Source organism: Semicossyphus pulcher, unplaced genomic scaffold (genome assembly GCF_022749685.1).
Source record: "Semicossyphus pulcher isolate SPU_LCO1_2020_fin unplaced genomic scaffold, fSemPul1.0.p SCAF_6, whole genome shotgun sequence".
NCBI lineage: Eukaryota > Metazoa > Chordata > Actinopteri > Labriformes > Labridae > Semicossyphus > Semicossyphus pulcher.
Window position 1 is genome coordinate 19,161,926 of NW_027211737.1, and position 15,936 is coordinate 19,177,861.

General features: G+C 42.9%; 2 protein-coding genes across 5 annotated transcripts; one reads left to right on the forward strand and one right to left on the reverse strand.

The window, feature by feature from the left end:
* Nucleotides 1-6: 6 nt before the first annotated feature.
* Nucleotides 7-8,204, reverse strand: thbs4a (thrombospondin 4a). 2 transcript variants are annotated; one of them, XM_069683895.1, is made up of 23 exons: nt 7,980-8,204; nt 6,964-7,161; nt 6,612-6,859; nt 6,362-6,485; nt 6,157-6,248; nt 5,378-5,429; nt 5,092-5,294; nt 4,878-5,015; nt 4,720-4,800; nt 4,491-4,643; nt 4,266-4,370; nt 4,061-4,168; nt 3,764-3,923; nt 2,662-2,780; nt 2,527-2,579; nt 2,182-2,266; nt 1,967-2,063; nt 1,689-1,867; nt 1,429-1,477; nt 1,122-1,318; nt 792-964; nt 564-703; nt 7-467 (listed from the first exon to the last, which is right to left on the reverse strand). In XM_069683895.1, exons 1-23 carry the CDS (start codon nt 8,059-8,061, stop codon nt 418-420), a joined length of 2,886 nt encoding a protein of 961 aa, XP_069539996.1. In that variant the 5' UTR covers nt 8,062-8,204; the 3' UTR covers nt 7-417. The 2 variants fall into 2 exon arrangements, with proteins under 2 accessions (XP_069539996.1, XP_069539995.1); XM_069683894.1 differs by having other exon boundaries at nt 5,092-5,297.
* A 1,683-nt stretch (nt 8,205-9,887) lies between these two features.
* mtx3 (metaxin 3) lies at nt 9,888-14,679 on the forward strand. 3 transcript variants are annotated; one of them, XM_069683076.1, is made up of 9 exons: nt 9,888-9,980; nt 10,705-10,774; nt 11,188-11,264; nt 11,382-11,474; nt 11,562-11,744; nt 11,851-11,927; nt 12,221-12,378; nt 12,642-12,730; nt 12,883-14,679. In XM_069683076.1, the coding sequence occupies exons 1-9, from the start codon at nt 9,888-9,890 to the stop codon at nt 12,976-12,978; spliced, it is 936 nt and encodes a 311-aa protein (XP_069539177.1). In that variant the 3' UTR covers nt 12,979-14,679. The 3 variants fall into 3 exon arrangements, with proteins under 3 accessions (XP_069539177.1, XP_069539178.1, XP_069539179.1); XM_069683078.1 differs by having other exon boundaries at nt 9,923-9,980; nt 10,691-10,774; XM_069683077.1 differs by lacking the exon at nt 12,642-12,730 and having other exon boundaries at nt 12,883-12,968.
* The last annotated feature ends 1,257 nt before the right edge of the window (nt 14,680-15,936 follow it).

Below are 15,936 nucleotides of genomic sequence, written 5' to 3' on the forward strand. Positions count from 1 at the left end.
GAAAAACAAATGAGAGAACCTGCTTTTTTTTTAATGCTCAGGATTTTATTGTTTTTAATATATATTCATACACAAGCATTGCATCTTCAATAATCCTCATAATGCTGATAAACTTGCAGGTGATATTCCATACACATACACAGAACCTGCTGATGATTTATACAGGAATGCACTGGCTTCAGTTTAACTGAAAGAAGGAATATAATGCCCAAAGGTATGCTTTCTTAAGATCCCCTCACTCTAATGTCAAAGCTAAAATACAGTCAACAACAGCTGCCCTTACTGCTCCCTCTCACATTCATCTTTCCGTCTCTAACTCATGTCCTCATTTGCTCTCAGCGGTGCAGCTCTGCTCTTCTCATCCACGTTTTCAACAAGCCTCAGCTTGTTTCCTTGGATCTCTCCCCGTCTCCTGCTTCAATCTGTGTTTTGGGCGTTGAGATCCTCATAGTCGAGAGGAATGGTGTCTGTGGAATGAAAAAATGAACCTTGTAAGCAAACTGAGTTTATGCTTATATTTATGTAGCTGACTGGACAGACACCCCAGTTTTGCCGACACTCACCGTTACATCGATACTTCAGATTGGACCAGATTATATTCTCCTGTGAGAAGCAGAACACGCCCAGTCTCCCGCCTCTCATGCTGGTGTCAATTATCGCCCCGGTGTCCGCCACCAGGTCAGACCCCTCGAAGAAGCGAGCCCTGGTTCACACAGCAGGTGGAACTACTTTATAAGCTCTTACAATGTGAGTGTGTACGTCTCTGAGTGTTTGTGTGTGTCTCTCTGTACCTGATATATCCGACCTGTGGTCTGTGCTGGAGGAACCAGCGGTAGGAGACCTTGTCCTTCCAGCCCACGTTTCTCGGGTCCTTCCAGAGGAGGCGGACCTGGTCTTGGGTGTCTCCGGTGTGCCAGAGGGAGTTCCTCAGATACTCGCCGGGGCCTGTCTTAGACTTCACAGCCTGGTGATAAAGAGAGGGAAGAGACTGAATACAGATCATGAAAGTGTCCTTGAACACTGAAGCTTAAAACTGCTCCTGAGAGTCAAGTGAGCATCTTCCTTATAAGCTCGCTGCCATTGTTGTGTGTGAATGGATGCATTCTATATAAAAGCAGCACCTTGAGTTGTATTCCCGGATCGGCGACTGCTCTGAAGGGCGCAGCCTGCCAGTATGTCTGTTCTGTCTGTTTCCACATCACCACGTAGAAGGACGAGGAGTCCTGGTAGCCGAAGATGAAGCCGGCGTAGTCATCATCCGTCACTGTGTTCACATGGAAGGTCCCCTCAAAGTCAACGCCGCTGAACGCTGTGTAGCCTACAGATGTGGAGAGGAAACACAGCATTATGGGCAAAGACTGACAAACAAGAGATAATATTCCATCTTTAAAACATCTTCTAGGATGAGAGAAGGTATGCTGTGCTTACCTACTGCAAGGCCGGGGTCAGAGTTCATGGTCTGAACTATCTCCATGCCCTGTCAGGACAAAAGAGAGCACTATTGTTTGTCCTATTATGGGACTTATGAGATATTATCATGGTTTATAATCATGGTTTGATCATCACAACAATCCAGTACAGTATTATAAACACTTTGTATGTACATGTGCATGTTTGTGCTTTACACGAAACAAGGAAAAATCTCTGTAACAGAAGCTAGCTCTCGTAGGACTGTGGCTATCGTTCACCTGGTTGAGGACCACCCAGTTGGGGTCAATCTGAGAGTCCCCCTCTGGGTCCAGCACCACGGTCTGATAGGCCCTGAAGTCAGTCAGCGTGACCTCTGCATTCTCTGGGCAGTGGTCGATTATGTCGATGACATCATCTTTGTCAAAGTCTCCTTCACAGGCGTCTCCTACTTTGTTGTCTGAAACACAAGGACCAAGCTTAGGAAGCACACTCAGCGAACATGCACACTGTACACACGCACGCACAGACACAGGAACAAACATAAAGCGATGCTCACTATCTGTGTCCTTTTGGTCCGGGTTGGCAACTAATCTGCAGTTGTCGTCATCATCCAGTATGCCGTCGTTATCGTCATCATCGTCACAGTCGTCTCCCTGTCAGGAAGTAAAGGCACATTGGGAGAAAAGACATCTATATGTCAGCATACATGAGTTGAATGACTGACACATTAAAATAATAGAGTAAAGGATGAAAGAAGAGAGAGATTCAAACCAGCCCATCCTTGTCCGTGTCCAGCTGAGAGGAGTTGATGACGTTGGGACAGTTGTCGTTTGAGTCCTGGTGGCCGTCACCGTCGCTGACAAAGACAAGGTAAAACATGCAGGTAAAACATGGGGCAAAATATCTTAATATACACTTCTGTTTAAAGTTTTAAATCATTTATAATATGGATATGAGTGTTGGCTACAGAAGAAGAAGAATAAAATGTCGATGTTCCCACACAAAACTCCTGTAACAATTCTTTACAATTTGTAAATGACACGCTACTTGTTGCCCTCCTTTCATTCATCTTCCAAGTAGTACAGTCGGACCACAGATCATGACAGTGGACTCTACCTGTCTATGTTGTCGTCACAGGTATCCCCCACAAGATCATCATCTGAGTCAGACTGGAGGCAGAGCAAACAAACATGTTTTATCAGAGATATGGCAGCAGGTGAATCTTTTGCGGGCTGTTCTTTGAGTTGTTACCTGGTTAGGGTTGAACATATTCGGACAGCTGTCACAGGCGTCTCCCACCCCGTCCTTGTCTCTGTCTTGCTGGTCTGGGTTGGGGACTTGCTGGCAGTTATCAAGAATATTCTTTAATCCTGAGAACATAAACACCTCGGTGCTTTAGTTTTTGTTTCATTGACAGGGGGAAAAAAACACAGCATGACAGAATGCAGCGTGCAAACACAGCCTGTCGAGAGCATCACCAGATGGCAGTGTTTGTTTAAGGCAAAGGTGAAATAGTTTCCAGTGGCCTTCAACGGCTGGCGGAGGCTTAACGTGGAAAAATGCTTTTAGAAGGGAGACAGACATGACCAAGCGCTTAGCAATCCAGTCTTGGAGTTAAAGACATAACCAAACGATCAAGAGGTTGGAGTTGTGCCGAGATGAACGAGCATGGGTCGCTACACAGAGTCTAAACATGCAACCTGCGTAAGCATATAAAGGTAAACATGCGGGCGCACACAATGGCAGCAAGTTAAAGCTGTGTTTCCAGTGGAACAAATGAGAGCTGCTCTAAAAGGGCAATCAAGTGAAGTATGTGAGAAAGTGTGTGGGACAACACTTACCACTCCAACTGGAACATTTTAACATTTAACACTGTTTTCTACTGTTTTTAAAGATTCAATGACGAATGAGTTGTTTCCCTGAAGGCCGGTGATCTAAGTGGTAGAGGATGTGAATTGGAAACAGACACTAAAGCGCAGGAGCATGTTTTGAACAGATAAAGTGCTACCAGCCCAGTGAAAGCAACAAAAATGTCTGTACTTTCCTCCAGACAGGACGGTAAAGGTTGTGTTCCTGTCCAGACAGTCTGCGGTTTGGATAACCCTCACAGACACGGCAGTCATTTAATGTGATTATCAGCCATTAGCTTTCACTATGCGTTCCTGACTTTATTACCTCTAATTGAAGCAATAAGAGCCATAATGGTCCCATTACAACACCTCCCACCATCCAACCTTTGAGTCACTTTGCCCATTTACAAAGATGACAGTTGTTGTCCTGGTAATGTTCAGCTATTGCAGAATATGTGACTTTAACACTTATGTGATTGCAGATAAATAACAAACCCACTTACCATCCCCGTCCATGTCATCATCACACTCATCCCCCAGCCCGTCCTTATCGGTGTCCCTTTGCGAGGGATTGTCAACTGTTTTGCAGTTGTCACAGGCGTCGCCATGGAGATCTTTATCGCTGTTCTTTTGGTCAATATTATGAACGAGCCAGCAGTTGTCCTGGGACAGAAATATGACATTTATAGTAAAGAACATGGGCTCAGTGAAAGATTTTAATTCCTCTAATAAAATATTGCAACCCGCCAAAATGTGTGAGAGTCCGTTGTGTGCTGGTCCTGGGGAATGGAGTTACCTACATCTATGTTAATGATGCCGTCACTGTCTGCGTCATCGTCACAGGAGTCACCCAACCCGTCCCTGTCTGCATCCTCTTGGCCGGAGTTTGGAACAAACACACAATTATCCTGAAAAAACAAAAAGCAGGTAAAGCGCACAAACCTTCATTTTGAAGACCAGGGGGAATTAAGTAAAAAGGAGGGTAGTGGGTGTAGACATGAGTACCTGCTTACAGTTGTTGTCTCTGCACTGGAGCTTACTGTCAGGATATGCGTCAATATCTGTGTCCTTTCCACACACATAGCCATTACCTGCAAAACCAACGCCGCACTAACACACACAAGAGGGAATGATGCAATGATGTCATGTAGGACACACGACAGTTAGTGTCTCATGATTAACGAGTGTAAAGCTGCATATGAGGTCAGTACTCTCTGAGTAAATTGTTACCATGCAGCTGATGCTGCCGTCTCTCTCCACCACACACTCGGCGTTGGCGTCACAGGGGTTTGGTTGACCATTGGGACAAAGCCTGGCACCTTGGCAGCCGCTCACCTGGTTGCCTGTGAAGCCAGTTTTGCAGTCTCCGCAGCGGAAGGAGCCCTGATGAGGACAGCACAGAGTCAGGAACCAGGGCCTTCTGCTGTGTGTGATAATAACACATAACTAGAGGTCTTACCATGGTGTTGTGGCAGTGCGAGTTGGCAGTGCAGCCTCCATTCTCAGGCGGGCCGAGACACTCATCGATATCCTCACACACCTGGGAAAACAGATGAGTCAGTTTATAAAGTAAAAGATTCACAGTCTGAATCAAACTGAATGCACTGCTTGTTGTACCTGTTTGTTTGTCTTAGCGTAAGACACTCCCACTCCATTTATCTCTGGTCCCATGTATCCCAGAGGACACTGCCCACAGCGGAAACCAGGAGCAGTGTTCACACACGGGACTCCAGGGAAACACGGGCCAAACTGACACTAAAACACACACAAAAGGAGAAGGTCAAATGCTAACTAGTGGTACTTTAACCTTAAAGAAACATACAATCCATACCTCATCTACGTCATCACAGTGAACCCCGTCTCCTGTATATCCATCTGGACAGGGGGCACACTGGAAGCCCCCTGAGTCTGTGGGGATGCACATGTTCTGAGTGAAACAGGTCCCAGTTGGGCACTTGGTCAGAGGCTGAGGCGGCATGACGAACTGCCCGGGGGTCGGAGCGGGACCATTATTGGTTGGATTGCCCCCGAGACCTGCTAATAGAAAGATATGCTTGTTGAAATGTTACTTTTTCAGTTATATACTGTATCAATGAAAAGTCTGTTTTACAGCTTACCACAAGGAAGACACTCTGTGATGGTATTCCTCAGAAAATTAGTCTCCTTAATCTAAACCAGAGACAGAGTGTTGATATGTTGGTTAATGTGTTATCACTTTACAGCCTATATCAACAGAGGCTAATGTGAGCTCCAGTGAGATCCACTGTTTCCCCGCCTAAAGGATTGTCTCAGTGTGTCTAACTAGTCTCAGATGCTGAGCTGTATAACCAGGAGTTTATCGCCTCGGGCTCCTTGTTTGATTCTTTATCTCTTTACAAATCCTCTGCTTAAACGATCATCTGAAATCATCCACTTCTATCTCCTCCTGAGGTGAAGGTCCGATTATTACTTTTAGCGAGGTTACATGAGTCTTTAAACAAGAGAGGTCCAGAGAGTCAGCGTGCACTCGCAGTCTGGATTTTCACAACAAATTGTTGGTTTCGTTACAAAACCAATCTTACCCTGAATAAAAAGGAAATTCCAAATAGTTGTGAAGCGGCCAACATTTCTCCACTTCTAAAAGTAGAAAGCTCCGCTAAACAATCAAAGAGCTCTGCATATTTTCTTCTGACAAAAGCTCTCCAAAAGTCTTTTATTCCATTTGATCTGTTTCATTTAAAGTATGGGTTTAATCCCAGCATCACTCTGGTTTAATAAACAAATATAAAAAACAGATCATGAAATTATTGGACTGTTTTTTCATTTATTTTCCAAATCATAAGTAAGAATATCAGTCATGGTTTTTGTGTGTCTTCCCTTTTCACCCATGTGTGACACACAGAACAGAACAGGTCACCTGCTGGTTGAGCAGCTGCTTCATCTCAGATAACATGCTCCTCAGCTCCTGCATGGTGGCCTGGTCCTGTCCCGACCCGCCCCTCTGGATACCTGACAAATAATCAAAATCAGAGAATCAAATGCACATCTAAGAGCTTTGAGTTAAAATAACTGCATGTGTTTTATAACACGATGTCAGACAGTCAAGTTTCATCTGTTCTCACCCAGCATCTGCAAAGCCTCCCTGGTAGAAGCCCGAGGTTCAGCTTGGTCCATGGAGCAGTCCTGCAGAGTGGCCACATTGTCGATGGTGTCCTCTATCACCAGCTTCAGGTCTGTCAGTTCATCCTTGAAAAGGGACAGAAGAACAGAAAGAACTTAAAGATATTGTAATGCTCATATGGTATTCATATTTGTGCCTTTTTTCCGATGCAGCACATCTTTGCAGTGAGAAGTTGTAAAACTCTTACTCACCTGTGCACTCCCCTGCAGGGTCCTGAGTGCCACCTTGTTGTGACCAGATGGGATCGACCCAAACGCAGCCGGCAGATCATCCAAAGTGTGGGCCAGTCTGCAGTCTATGTAGATGTGGAGGCGAGGCGGGCCGCGCTGCAGGCCGCTGGCATGCAGCATCACATGGTGCTCCCGGCCGTCTGCCAGGGAGGCGTGGTTGAAACTGGTCGTGCCAAATCTGCCGTCAGTCTTCTGGTAACGAACGGTCACTAGAGATGGAGAGAAGAAAGGATGAAAGACAGAGGAAGAAAACAGAAAGCTGATAATGTAGTCTGTTGAAGTAGTTGACACTGACACCAGCACAATAACTCACCCTTGCTCAGTTTGGCCTGCACGCTGAGCTCCAGGTACTTGGAGTTGTCTTGGGGGTTGACGACACTGAAGAGAGAGGCGGGGGCCTTGTTGTGGAGCCTGAAGGAGGAGAGGAGGAAAGCCTCATCTCTTCCTTTGTTCTTCAGGCTTCCTTGGAGCAGGTCTGGGAGGCAGTCCGGAGACACCAGCAGGTCGTAGACTGACGCAGGAGAGGAGTGTTAGAAACATGCATTATACTGCTGTAAGTGCACTGTACCATAACTGTGAGGAAACACTCAGCTCTCCATCTGGTAAACCATTAGTGGTGTTTTTTTAATATTAATGGAGGGTTTGTGTCTTGATGTCAGTGGCTCGCAGAGTACTGTGAATCACCACTGCTGAGTCAGAGCACTACTTTATTATGTGCGACAGCGTCCCTGGATGTGTGTGCACATGTGTTTGTGTGCGATCAAGTGCACGTTAGTGTTTGTGTCCTGCTGTGTTTTATGGAGTGGTAGACTGCAGAAAGGAGCAGCAGTAAACTCTTTCCACTGGAACAAACCCACCGCCTCGCACTCACATGCACGGACACACTCGCTCATGTACACAAAAGCACTTGCACACAGCCATGAGCTGAATTCAAGAATAATTTGAAGGGACAGGAAATAGTATGGAAACATTTATGTGTGTTCCAGGCAAATAACATTTTGCACGTGCACTTTCTCAGATGGCAGCACGGGTTGGTTTCACCATCTAAGACTGACCTAATTTAGGTCAGACTGGTCTTTTAAACAGATGACAAATTTAACAAGCCACAAAAAGTCACCTTCATACCAACCTTATCAACAAATTTACCCTTGTTAGTTGCGGTTTGCTGCAGATCAAAGATTGTAACACCAGACAACAGATCATTAGGCACACATAAACAGAAAGACACTTTAACTGACTTATTTGAGAGTGATGTAAAGAGATGTTAACTTGTGCTAATCTACAGAGACTGAGTGCTTTTCCAGAAGCAGGATGAGGGAGAGAACTTACCGATGCCTTGAGCTGTCACAGTGAGCACCAGCTGTTGCAGCAGCAGAGACACAGCCGCCGCTCTGGCCCACACACCCGTCATCAGTGCTTCAGTATGGGACACAACTCGGGCGAAGCTGGATTCCTGAAGAAAGAACTGAGTGTCCTTTATATCCTCTATGTCACAGATTATTTTCTATTTAATAACAGACCAATGGAATAATGGAAAAATCCAGATGTTGAAGCAAAACCTCAGCAGAGGTGAGATGATTTTGTGGCCACTGCTTTTAAAGCAAAGGGGAGTGTCCTGGTGCTCAGCTGTTGCGAAAGTGGAACAGTGTAGAGACTCTTTTAATAGTTAGTGGGAGTGTCCCCTCGCTGCTGTGGTTCCATCAGATGATTAGCTTCATATCATACCTGTGTGTAAGTGCTGGAGTCGTACTTGCTAGTATGAATGTAATCAAAGAACTAAACCATTAAATTTAATAAAAACTGAAGGTAATGAATGAAACATAAGGTTATGATTAAAGGGATTGTCAGAGTCACATTTTTCATCTGACCCTATTTTATAAGGGCTTTGTGTCTTTTAGGGAGTTCTAATATAATACCATAAAAACACTCTAAATCAAATTGTTTACAGTCAGCCAGCTCTGAAGAATATTTGAAAAGGATTGCGCTCGGGTCTTAAGGGAGGAAAACTTGATTCCAGCTGGCGTTTGTTTTTTCACAAACATCATCAACCTGTCTCAAAGATGAGAAGCTGATCTCCCAGCTCATCTCCAGTAAGCCAGCAGAACTGTGTGCCAGATGTTTTTAAATTAAATCTAATTTCGTTTAACTCTTCGTACATGCCCCTGCAGACTTTTCTTAATCCCATCTGTTGAAGAATTTGGTAAAAGAAAGACAAAGAGGTCTAGACTCTGGACCCTGGAAACATTTCTTGATGGATGTCTGGAGCTCGTCTTAAAGCTTTCTCTACTTACCTCAAGCACATTTCAACATCTTCTGTTTTGAGCCAAAGAGAGACATTTACCATCCCTCCGTGCGTTATCATCGTGCAACCGTCTGTGTCTGGCTTTCTGGTCTCTGATCAAACACCTGGCAGCCCTCGACAGTCTGTCTATCAGCCCGGGGACAGATTTCATGCTATTGTTGAAAATCGGAAATGCCACAAAAATAGAATTATGACTTGACATTAAAAATATGAAAAGATCAACAATTGGTTTCATTCTTGCTGGTCAAGAGAGCTGGTCTTTGTATACATGGAAGCAGATAGTAGATCACTGTTCTCTTCAATACAGGTCTGGCAAATTACTGCTTGTTTAAAATGTATGAAACAAAACCATAAAGAAAAAAGAGCAACTGACATACCTTGATTTGATGTAGCCTTAAAACTACAAAACACACTTAATAAATATGATCACTCTAAACGACTACATGACTGGGATAAAAGAAAACTAGTTTAATTCTTGTTATAGGAGGCATTTGTTTTCTTGGCATTGTTTTAACATTGATATACATATTTCTAGAAGTAAGCATTAAGGAAGTATATGACAATTTAGAAAAGTTTGTAGTCTGTCTGAACACTTTAGAGATTTCATTAAGCTGTATCAATCAGAGTTGTTTGCTGACTATTAATTACCAATTTTAGTGAAGTAAAGCATCACCAACCAAAAAAACGCAAATTAGATTTTACGGATTTGAGATTGAATTCCTAAAGAAAATTACATTAACATTCACATCCAAGTGACACATAATTATTATTCTACATGAATAGAAATGCTCAAATCAAGTCGTGTTAAAGTTACACAAAAATATTATATATATTCACGTACATTTTTCATTAAACTAATGTTCTCACCTCATTTTTGTCATCATGTCAGCAGGCTTCGAGATGACAGGTACCACGTGACGTCACCAGCCCCTTCCATGAATGAAAACATGGCGGCTGCCATGGAGCTGAGATGCTGGGGAGGAGACTGGGGTTTGCCTTCTGTCCACACCGAGTCACTAATAGTTCTGGTAACGTTATCTTGTCTGCTTGTAGAAAAACATACGGTCATTGTTTTAAGCTCTACTTGTAAAGACAAAAGGTTTCTTCTCCGGTTTTCTTTGCGTCTTCTCTGTGTATCTCTGGTTAGCTTACATGCTAACTCATCCACTGCAGTTTGTTTGTTAGCTGCTTGTGCTCAGCTCGTTGTGCAGGATAGAAAATAATAATGCCGGTTTAATCTCATCTTTGAGAGCTGCAGCATAAACGCTGTGACGTGCGTGCTCTGTCCCTCATGTATGGTTGGTTGTCAGAGGTTACTGTCACAGCAAACAAAATATGGCCATTCAAGGTCAGCTTGTTGAGGCTCCGATTTTAATTTCCATGGGTTTATTCCTGATTCTTTCGCTAAGTTGCCATCTAAGGTGGCCGAGTTGGTAATAACCTTGTCAGAAATTAACATTGATTTGTTTGCTGGCTCTTTATCCTGTGTATGTCTCTCAGAGAACACGAGCACTTACAACTCCTGCCACTAGGTGACACTTCTGAAGAAATTTCTACATTTTATAGATGATGATTTATGCAATTTCTATAGTATTTATAATGGTTTATTAGTTATTTTTCATCCTAATGCACTCCTGTTTTGGTTTGTGTTGGTTTATTTAATGCATTCTTAAATCCCAAAGCAGATAATATACTTAATCAAGATTGATTTTGTCAGTTTTTTTGTGCCAATTTTAAGTGTGTTTCTTTCAGGCATACGCCAAGTTTTCTGGGGCAAAAGTCACGGTGTCTCCTATAGACTGGACATGGAAAACTCTAACAGGTGGGCTGCAGCTTCCTATAAACCAGAATTTCATAACATTGAGGTTTAAAGCATATGGCGATTGTTTTATATGTGGTTGATGGAAAATTCCTTCACCTTCAAAGTAACATGTGTTTTCAGCACATGTAATGTTTTGAAAATATATGTGTAAAATTCCTTTAGTGCTTTTACTATGCTATGGAAAATAAAACAACCCTACGACAGTATGCACACTCTGTCACAGTCATGAGAAAACACAGATTTAAAATATGGATTTTATGGTTTTGTAAGTTTTTATGCGTCACACCAGATTCCAAAATTTTGAATTAATGTAAGTTGGAGGTATATTATACTCAGTACATTACACTGCCATACTAATTAAATACCTTTAATGTGTTTTGTTTTGAATCTTCTTCCTGTTTGTCAACCTTCAGCGACAGTCCCAGAGCTGCTTTGTGGAGACTCTGCAGTTCAAGAACCGTCACAGATCCTCAACTTCCTGAGAAAACAGGTATGAGTGGAAGCCATGGCTGCTTACTGTTTATCAGCTGCTTATTATGTCCCCAGACCCTTTAATCAGAGTCAGTATATATTCTGTTATACTTGTGATTTCTCTTTTTATTTTTAGAGGTTTAATGCAGACTTTGAGCTGACAGCAAGACAAGGAGCAGACACCATGGCATACATCGCTCTGCTCGAAGAGAAACTGCGACCAGCTGTGGTAACACGTCTCTCTTCAGCTCATTCCCTGACAAGCACTAATTTTTAATTACTGTTAATCTTCACAGCGATGATCTGTGTTCAACAGCTTCACACTTTCTGGGTGGATGCAGAAAACTACGCCAATCTGACACGGCCATGGTTTGCTTCACGCTCGCCGTTCCCTCTTAACTTTATCGTCCCCAGTCGTCATGCCAACACTGCCCTCTCCCGCATCCTTCTGACCAAAGGGGAGGCGCCGCTGCACAGAATCACTGAGGTGGAGGGGAAGGTAAATAATCTGTCTGATTCCTCAGTCACATGTTGCGTCCCCGCTGTGTAGTTGTGACTAAAATGTCTTTTCACCAATAACAAATCTCTCTCTCTGTCTGCCTCAGATCTACAGTGATGCTAAAGAGTGCCTGAATCTCCTCGCCTACAGACTGGGAACAGAAAACTACTTCTTTGGCAACTTGTGAGTTCATTAATGCCTCATTTGAAAAACCACATATCTACATCACATTCAAGTCCAAAGCTAATGGAAAAATGATGAAATCTGGATGGAAGTATTTTCTATGTAATTAAACCTGTGGTCTGCATGCAGGTGTTTTTCTCATTAAATATTCTTTCACATCTTGTCAGTATAGGTCCAGGATACATTCATAACACTCTAATAATATAAGCACTAGTTTCAGTGTCTCAAATCACTTGCCACTGTGTATGTCTGTAGGCTTTGTGTATTTTTCATATGTGGGTTGGTGTTTGCAGGCCGACCTCTCTGGACGCCTTCGTGTTTGGTTTTGTGGCTCCACTTTACAAAGCCGGTCTCCCCAGCAGCCCTCTGCAGAGCCACCTCAGACAGCTGGATAACATCACACGCTTCTGTGACAACATCCTCGCAGTCTACTTCAGCTCGGACCACCCCAGTAAGATCGCTGCACACACTGGAAATACTCACACTCCTGGGGCTTTAACTTGGTGGAATCCGCTCACAAAGACGCAGGGAAAGTTTTGCATTTGCAAGCAAACAAATCAACTAACACCGTAATCACACACGTTCTTCTTGCACCTGTGTTTCACTTCATGCTGCCGATTAATTTTTCGGGTGCTAAATGACATAACACTGTTCCTATTCCGCTGCTTTCTGCTTCTTCTTCTGTGAGTTTCTTCTAACGTCATCTCTCTCCAGGTCCTGCTCCACCTGTTCAGGAAACAATGGATGCCAACCTCCAGAAACTAACTCAGCTTGTAAATAAAGAGTCCAACTTGATAGAGAAGGTGCTTCTGCTTTCCTTTTATCTTCTTTGCATGGGTTCATGGTTGCATGTGGCAGGTACAAAAGAATATCAAGTGTCTTTCTCTGAATAGTTGTCATATTATTTTCTCCTCCTTTATGTTGCTCTAACTGAACTGAACTCTCTGTACCGCAGATGGATGACAATCTTCGCAGCAGCCCACAGCACAAACCCCACAGACCAGAGCCCAAGCCCAGTCTGGCCAGTGAGAAGAACTCAACCCCTGCCTAACCTCTGACCTGTCAACCCTCATCGACCCTTATGAATGGAGTAGAAACAGCCTGTAGCGTGCGAAGGTGCAGCTAAAAAAAATGGTCATCCAGCCGTACGATAACTTGAATAACCTAAAAATTAATGATGTAGCTCTATGATTATTAAAGGGACTTCTTTACCAGCTGGGTAATGATGATAGATTTTAAAGATGCTGGTATGAAAAAGAAGGGAAAGTGCATGTGTGAGGTTTTAATAAGGTTCAGCGCATGTATGTGGTTAAGGGTGGAATGCTATGAAGTGCTCAATGAGAAAGACACAGAAAGTTCAAAGGACCGAAAAAAGTAAATGAAAAGTCCAGCAGAGAAAAGACGGAGCGAAAGATCGGACCTCTTGTCCATTTTTCTTTTAACCGTTTCTTTGGTTTTCTGTAAGAATGAATTGAATTCAAACGTGCGGCCTCAGCTGCCTCGTGAGGAGATTGAAATTACTGAGCTGAAAATACCTTCATCATAAAGTAAAACAGCGCCAGGCTGAAGTACATTATTAAGTTCTCTAATGTTACAGTTTATAAATCTGTGTTTTATCCCCTCTGAGCACACACCCATACTCATAACCACTTTCACACATTATGATAACATTTGAATTGTAATGTACAGTATGTAAATCAGTAGTCAGTACTATAGACCACATCATGCACTTATTTTGCGTTGCTCCCTCCTCTTCTGCTTTGTATAGCTTGTAAAGTTGTAAATAGTTTCATTATTTAAAACTCCTCTAATAGGGCTGACCAGCTTGTTCGCAGTCTTTGCCAGATACATTGAGGTAATGGAAGGGCCTTACATGCTGTATTCACTCATTCATTCAGAATATGACAGACTGACGTGTGTGTGTGTGCGTGTGAGTTTTCCAAAGGACTATCAGAACACCGTGTGTCTTTCATCAGCTACTCTGTGTAATTTACAATCCACTCACTTCTGTTGTTGCCATGGATTTACTTTATTTTTGTACCTTTTGTTGAGTTAAATTTTACTGCTGTGTTATAATTTGCCGTGCCTGTTAAACGTCACCTTGTTAAAGTGTCGGTCCTGTGTGGGGGATGCCTCATTAGCTGCCTTTTTTTGCTTTATTTTTACTGTCTCAATTTCTATAACTGAAACTGAACTGTAAAATGAGTTGCCGGAGTTTGTTTGTGTTTTTCTGTTTCCCATCATCCTCACAGCTCATATAGAACACCTGAACCGAGTCTGCTCCATTGCGTCGCCTTCATTATTTCTCTCTGTCTCAGTCTAAAAGTATGACCACCTGTGAAGATACTTGGGCTCTTGTGACTTCCAAAATTCCCGGTTACATTCCCTTTAAAGCACCGTATCCTGAAACAGAAGCATTCATTGGTGTGTGTGTGTGAAGGTGTGTGTGCTGCCAATTGTGCAATTGTGTTGTTTGTGAGGACCATATGGGTGCAGTGTGCCTTCATGACTGCTGGTGTCTTTGTACAATTGTCAAAATGTTAACGGCACCCTTTATAATTTTGATACATTGTCATAAACTATCTTTGTTGTTTCTGTTCATCCTCTGTGGATGGTTGGCAACTACTGTATTCATGTTATTGAAATATAAATATCATAATCGAAACCATGGCAACTGTCTTTTTTTTCCCAAGCAAAATAATCATTTCACCTCATCTGTCTGGAGACGGGCACCTGCCTGATTAAAACTGTAAGCGCTGTGTTTCTCCTGTTTTGGCCTCTTAAAGATGTTATAGATGATTCAGCAATGACTTGTTTTTGTTCTGATTGTGTGCTCTGTCGTTCAGATGTTGGGAGAATAGAGAGCTCTTTGTTTCATTTTGGACTCGGACATGGAAAAAATAAGTAATTAGGCTGAGGGGAAATGATGCAAACTTGACATCAGATATTCTCAAAGTCATGGGTCACTTGAGGGCAAAAGTCCAGCTGAGGCTTCTCTTGGCTGGCTGTGACTCCTGTCAATCTACTCTAAAAAAAAATGTCCTTCACTCATTTTTGAGTTAGATAAATACAGTATATGTGCTTGTCAGAGGTATCATATTAAGTGTTGTCAAAGAGCTCTTAATAGTGAAACTTTACACCGTAACAAAAATAGGTCGTTTACAAGAAAATGTTAACTTCCCAGTTTGGTGTTATCCACTACAAGAAGGCGGATAAGAGTCAGTCCAAGTGAAATGAAGCGGTTACTTTTCAAACTCCTTTCCAGCTTCGAGCCGAGGAGTCCAACAGGTCACATGAGAACCAGCAGCTGCTCCACACTCGTCTCCTCCTCTTCCTCTCACTCTCCTCCTCCTCTCTGTTTCTTTGGAATTGAGTAAAGGTGTGAGAGACGACGGGGGGAAAGGTACGAGTGCCTGGAAATAAACGGTAACATGGTAATTGTGAAACGACATGTCCTCTGGAGAACCTTGTAGCTTTGTCAGCGAGATGTGTGGCTCCCAAATCTACAGTAGCTGTAAGCCATAAAAACGTCTGGAAGTCTTAAGTGTGATCGACTTTACTGAAGTTGTTGCCTCCTGTATTTGATTGATCTCAACCTGGGGCTCGTGCAAGTGTAAAAGAGGGTGAAACAGATGAAACGCAGATATTTTTGTGCACATTTTATTTTGTGTATCAAAGTTTACACACATGTCAATGTTCGTGATAATTTACATTATATTACATCGCACTAAATGACATGAGAAAAGATGGCACGGATCTTTAAAGGATAAAAGCAACTGAATACTGCAGAAAGAAATGCATGTGATTATCTCTGTCGTTCCTAATGAGAGTTGTAGAGAAGTATAATTTCGATCTCAGTTGAGTTGATTTCCAGTAAAACCTGCTTGTCCATAATATAGACGACTAAGGAAATCACATTTTAGAGCGATCTTGAGCCAATACTACGCCTAATGGAGTACCGATGCCCCCTAGTGGTGAATCTACGTCAAAAAGAAAGCAAATGGGCTGA

What these genes read in the sequence shown, in the direction of transcription:
- thbs4a (XM_069683894.1), bottom strand. Translation starts at nt 8,061, where the DNA reads ATGACGGGTGTGTGGGCCAGAGCGGCGGCTGTGTCTCTGCTGCTGCAA. An exon ending in TGTGACGACAACATAGACAG is followed by an intron (nt 2,267 to 2,526) that starts GTAGAGTCCACT and finishes TGTCTTTGTCAG; the next exon opens with CGACGGTGACGGCCACCAGG. An exon ending in TGACCCCGGCCTTGCAGTAG is followed by an intron (nt 1,319 to 1,428) that starts GTAAGCACAGCA and finishes CCACATCTGTAG; the next exon opens with GCTACACAGCGTTCAGCGGC.
- mtx3 (XM_069683076.1), top strand. Translation starts at nt 9,888, where the DNA reads ATGAATGAAAACATGGCGGCTGCCATGGAGCTGAGATGCTGGGGAGGA. An exon ending in CCGAGTCACTAATAGTTCTG is followed by an intron (nt 9,981 to 10,704) that starts GTAACGTTATCT and finishes TGTTTCTTTCAG; the next exon opens with GCATACGCCAAGTTTTCTGG. An exon ending in GACATGGAAAACTCTAACAG is followed by an intron (nt 10,775 to 11,187) that starts GTGGGCTGCAGC and finishes GTCAACCTTCAG; the next exon opens with CGACAGTCCCAGAGCTGCTT.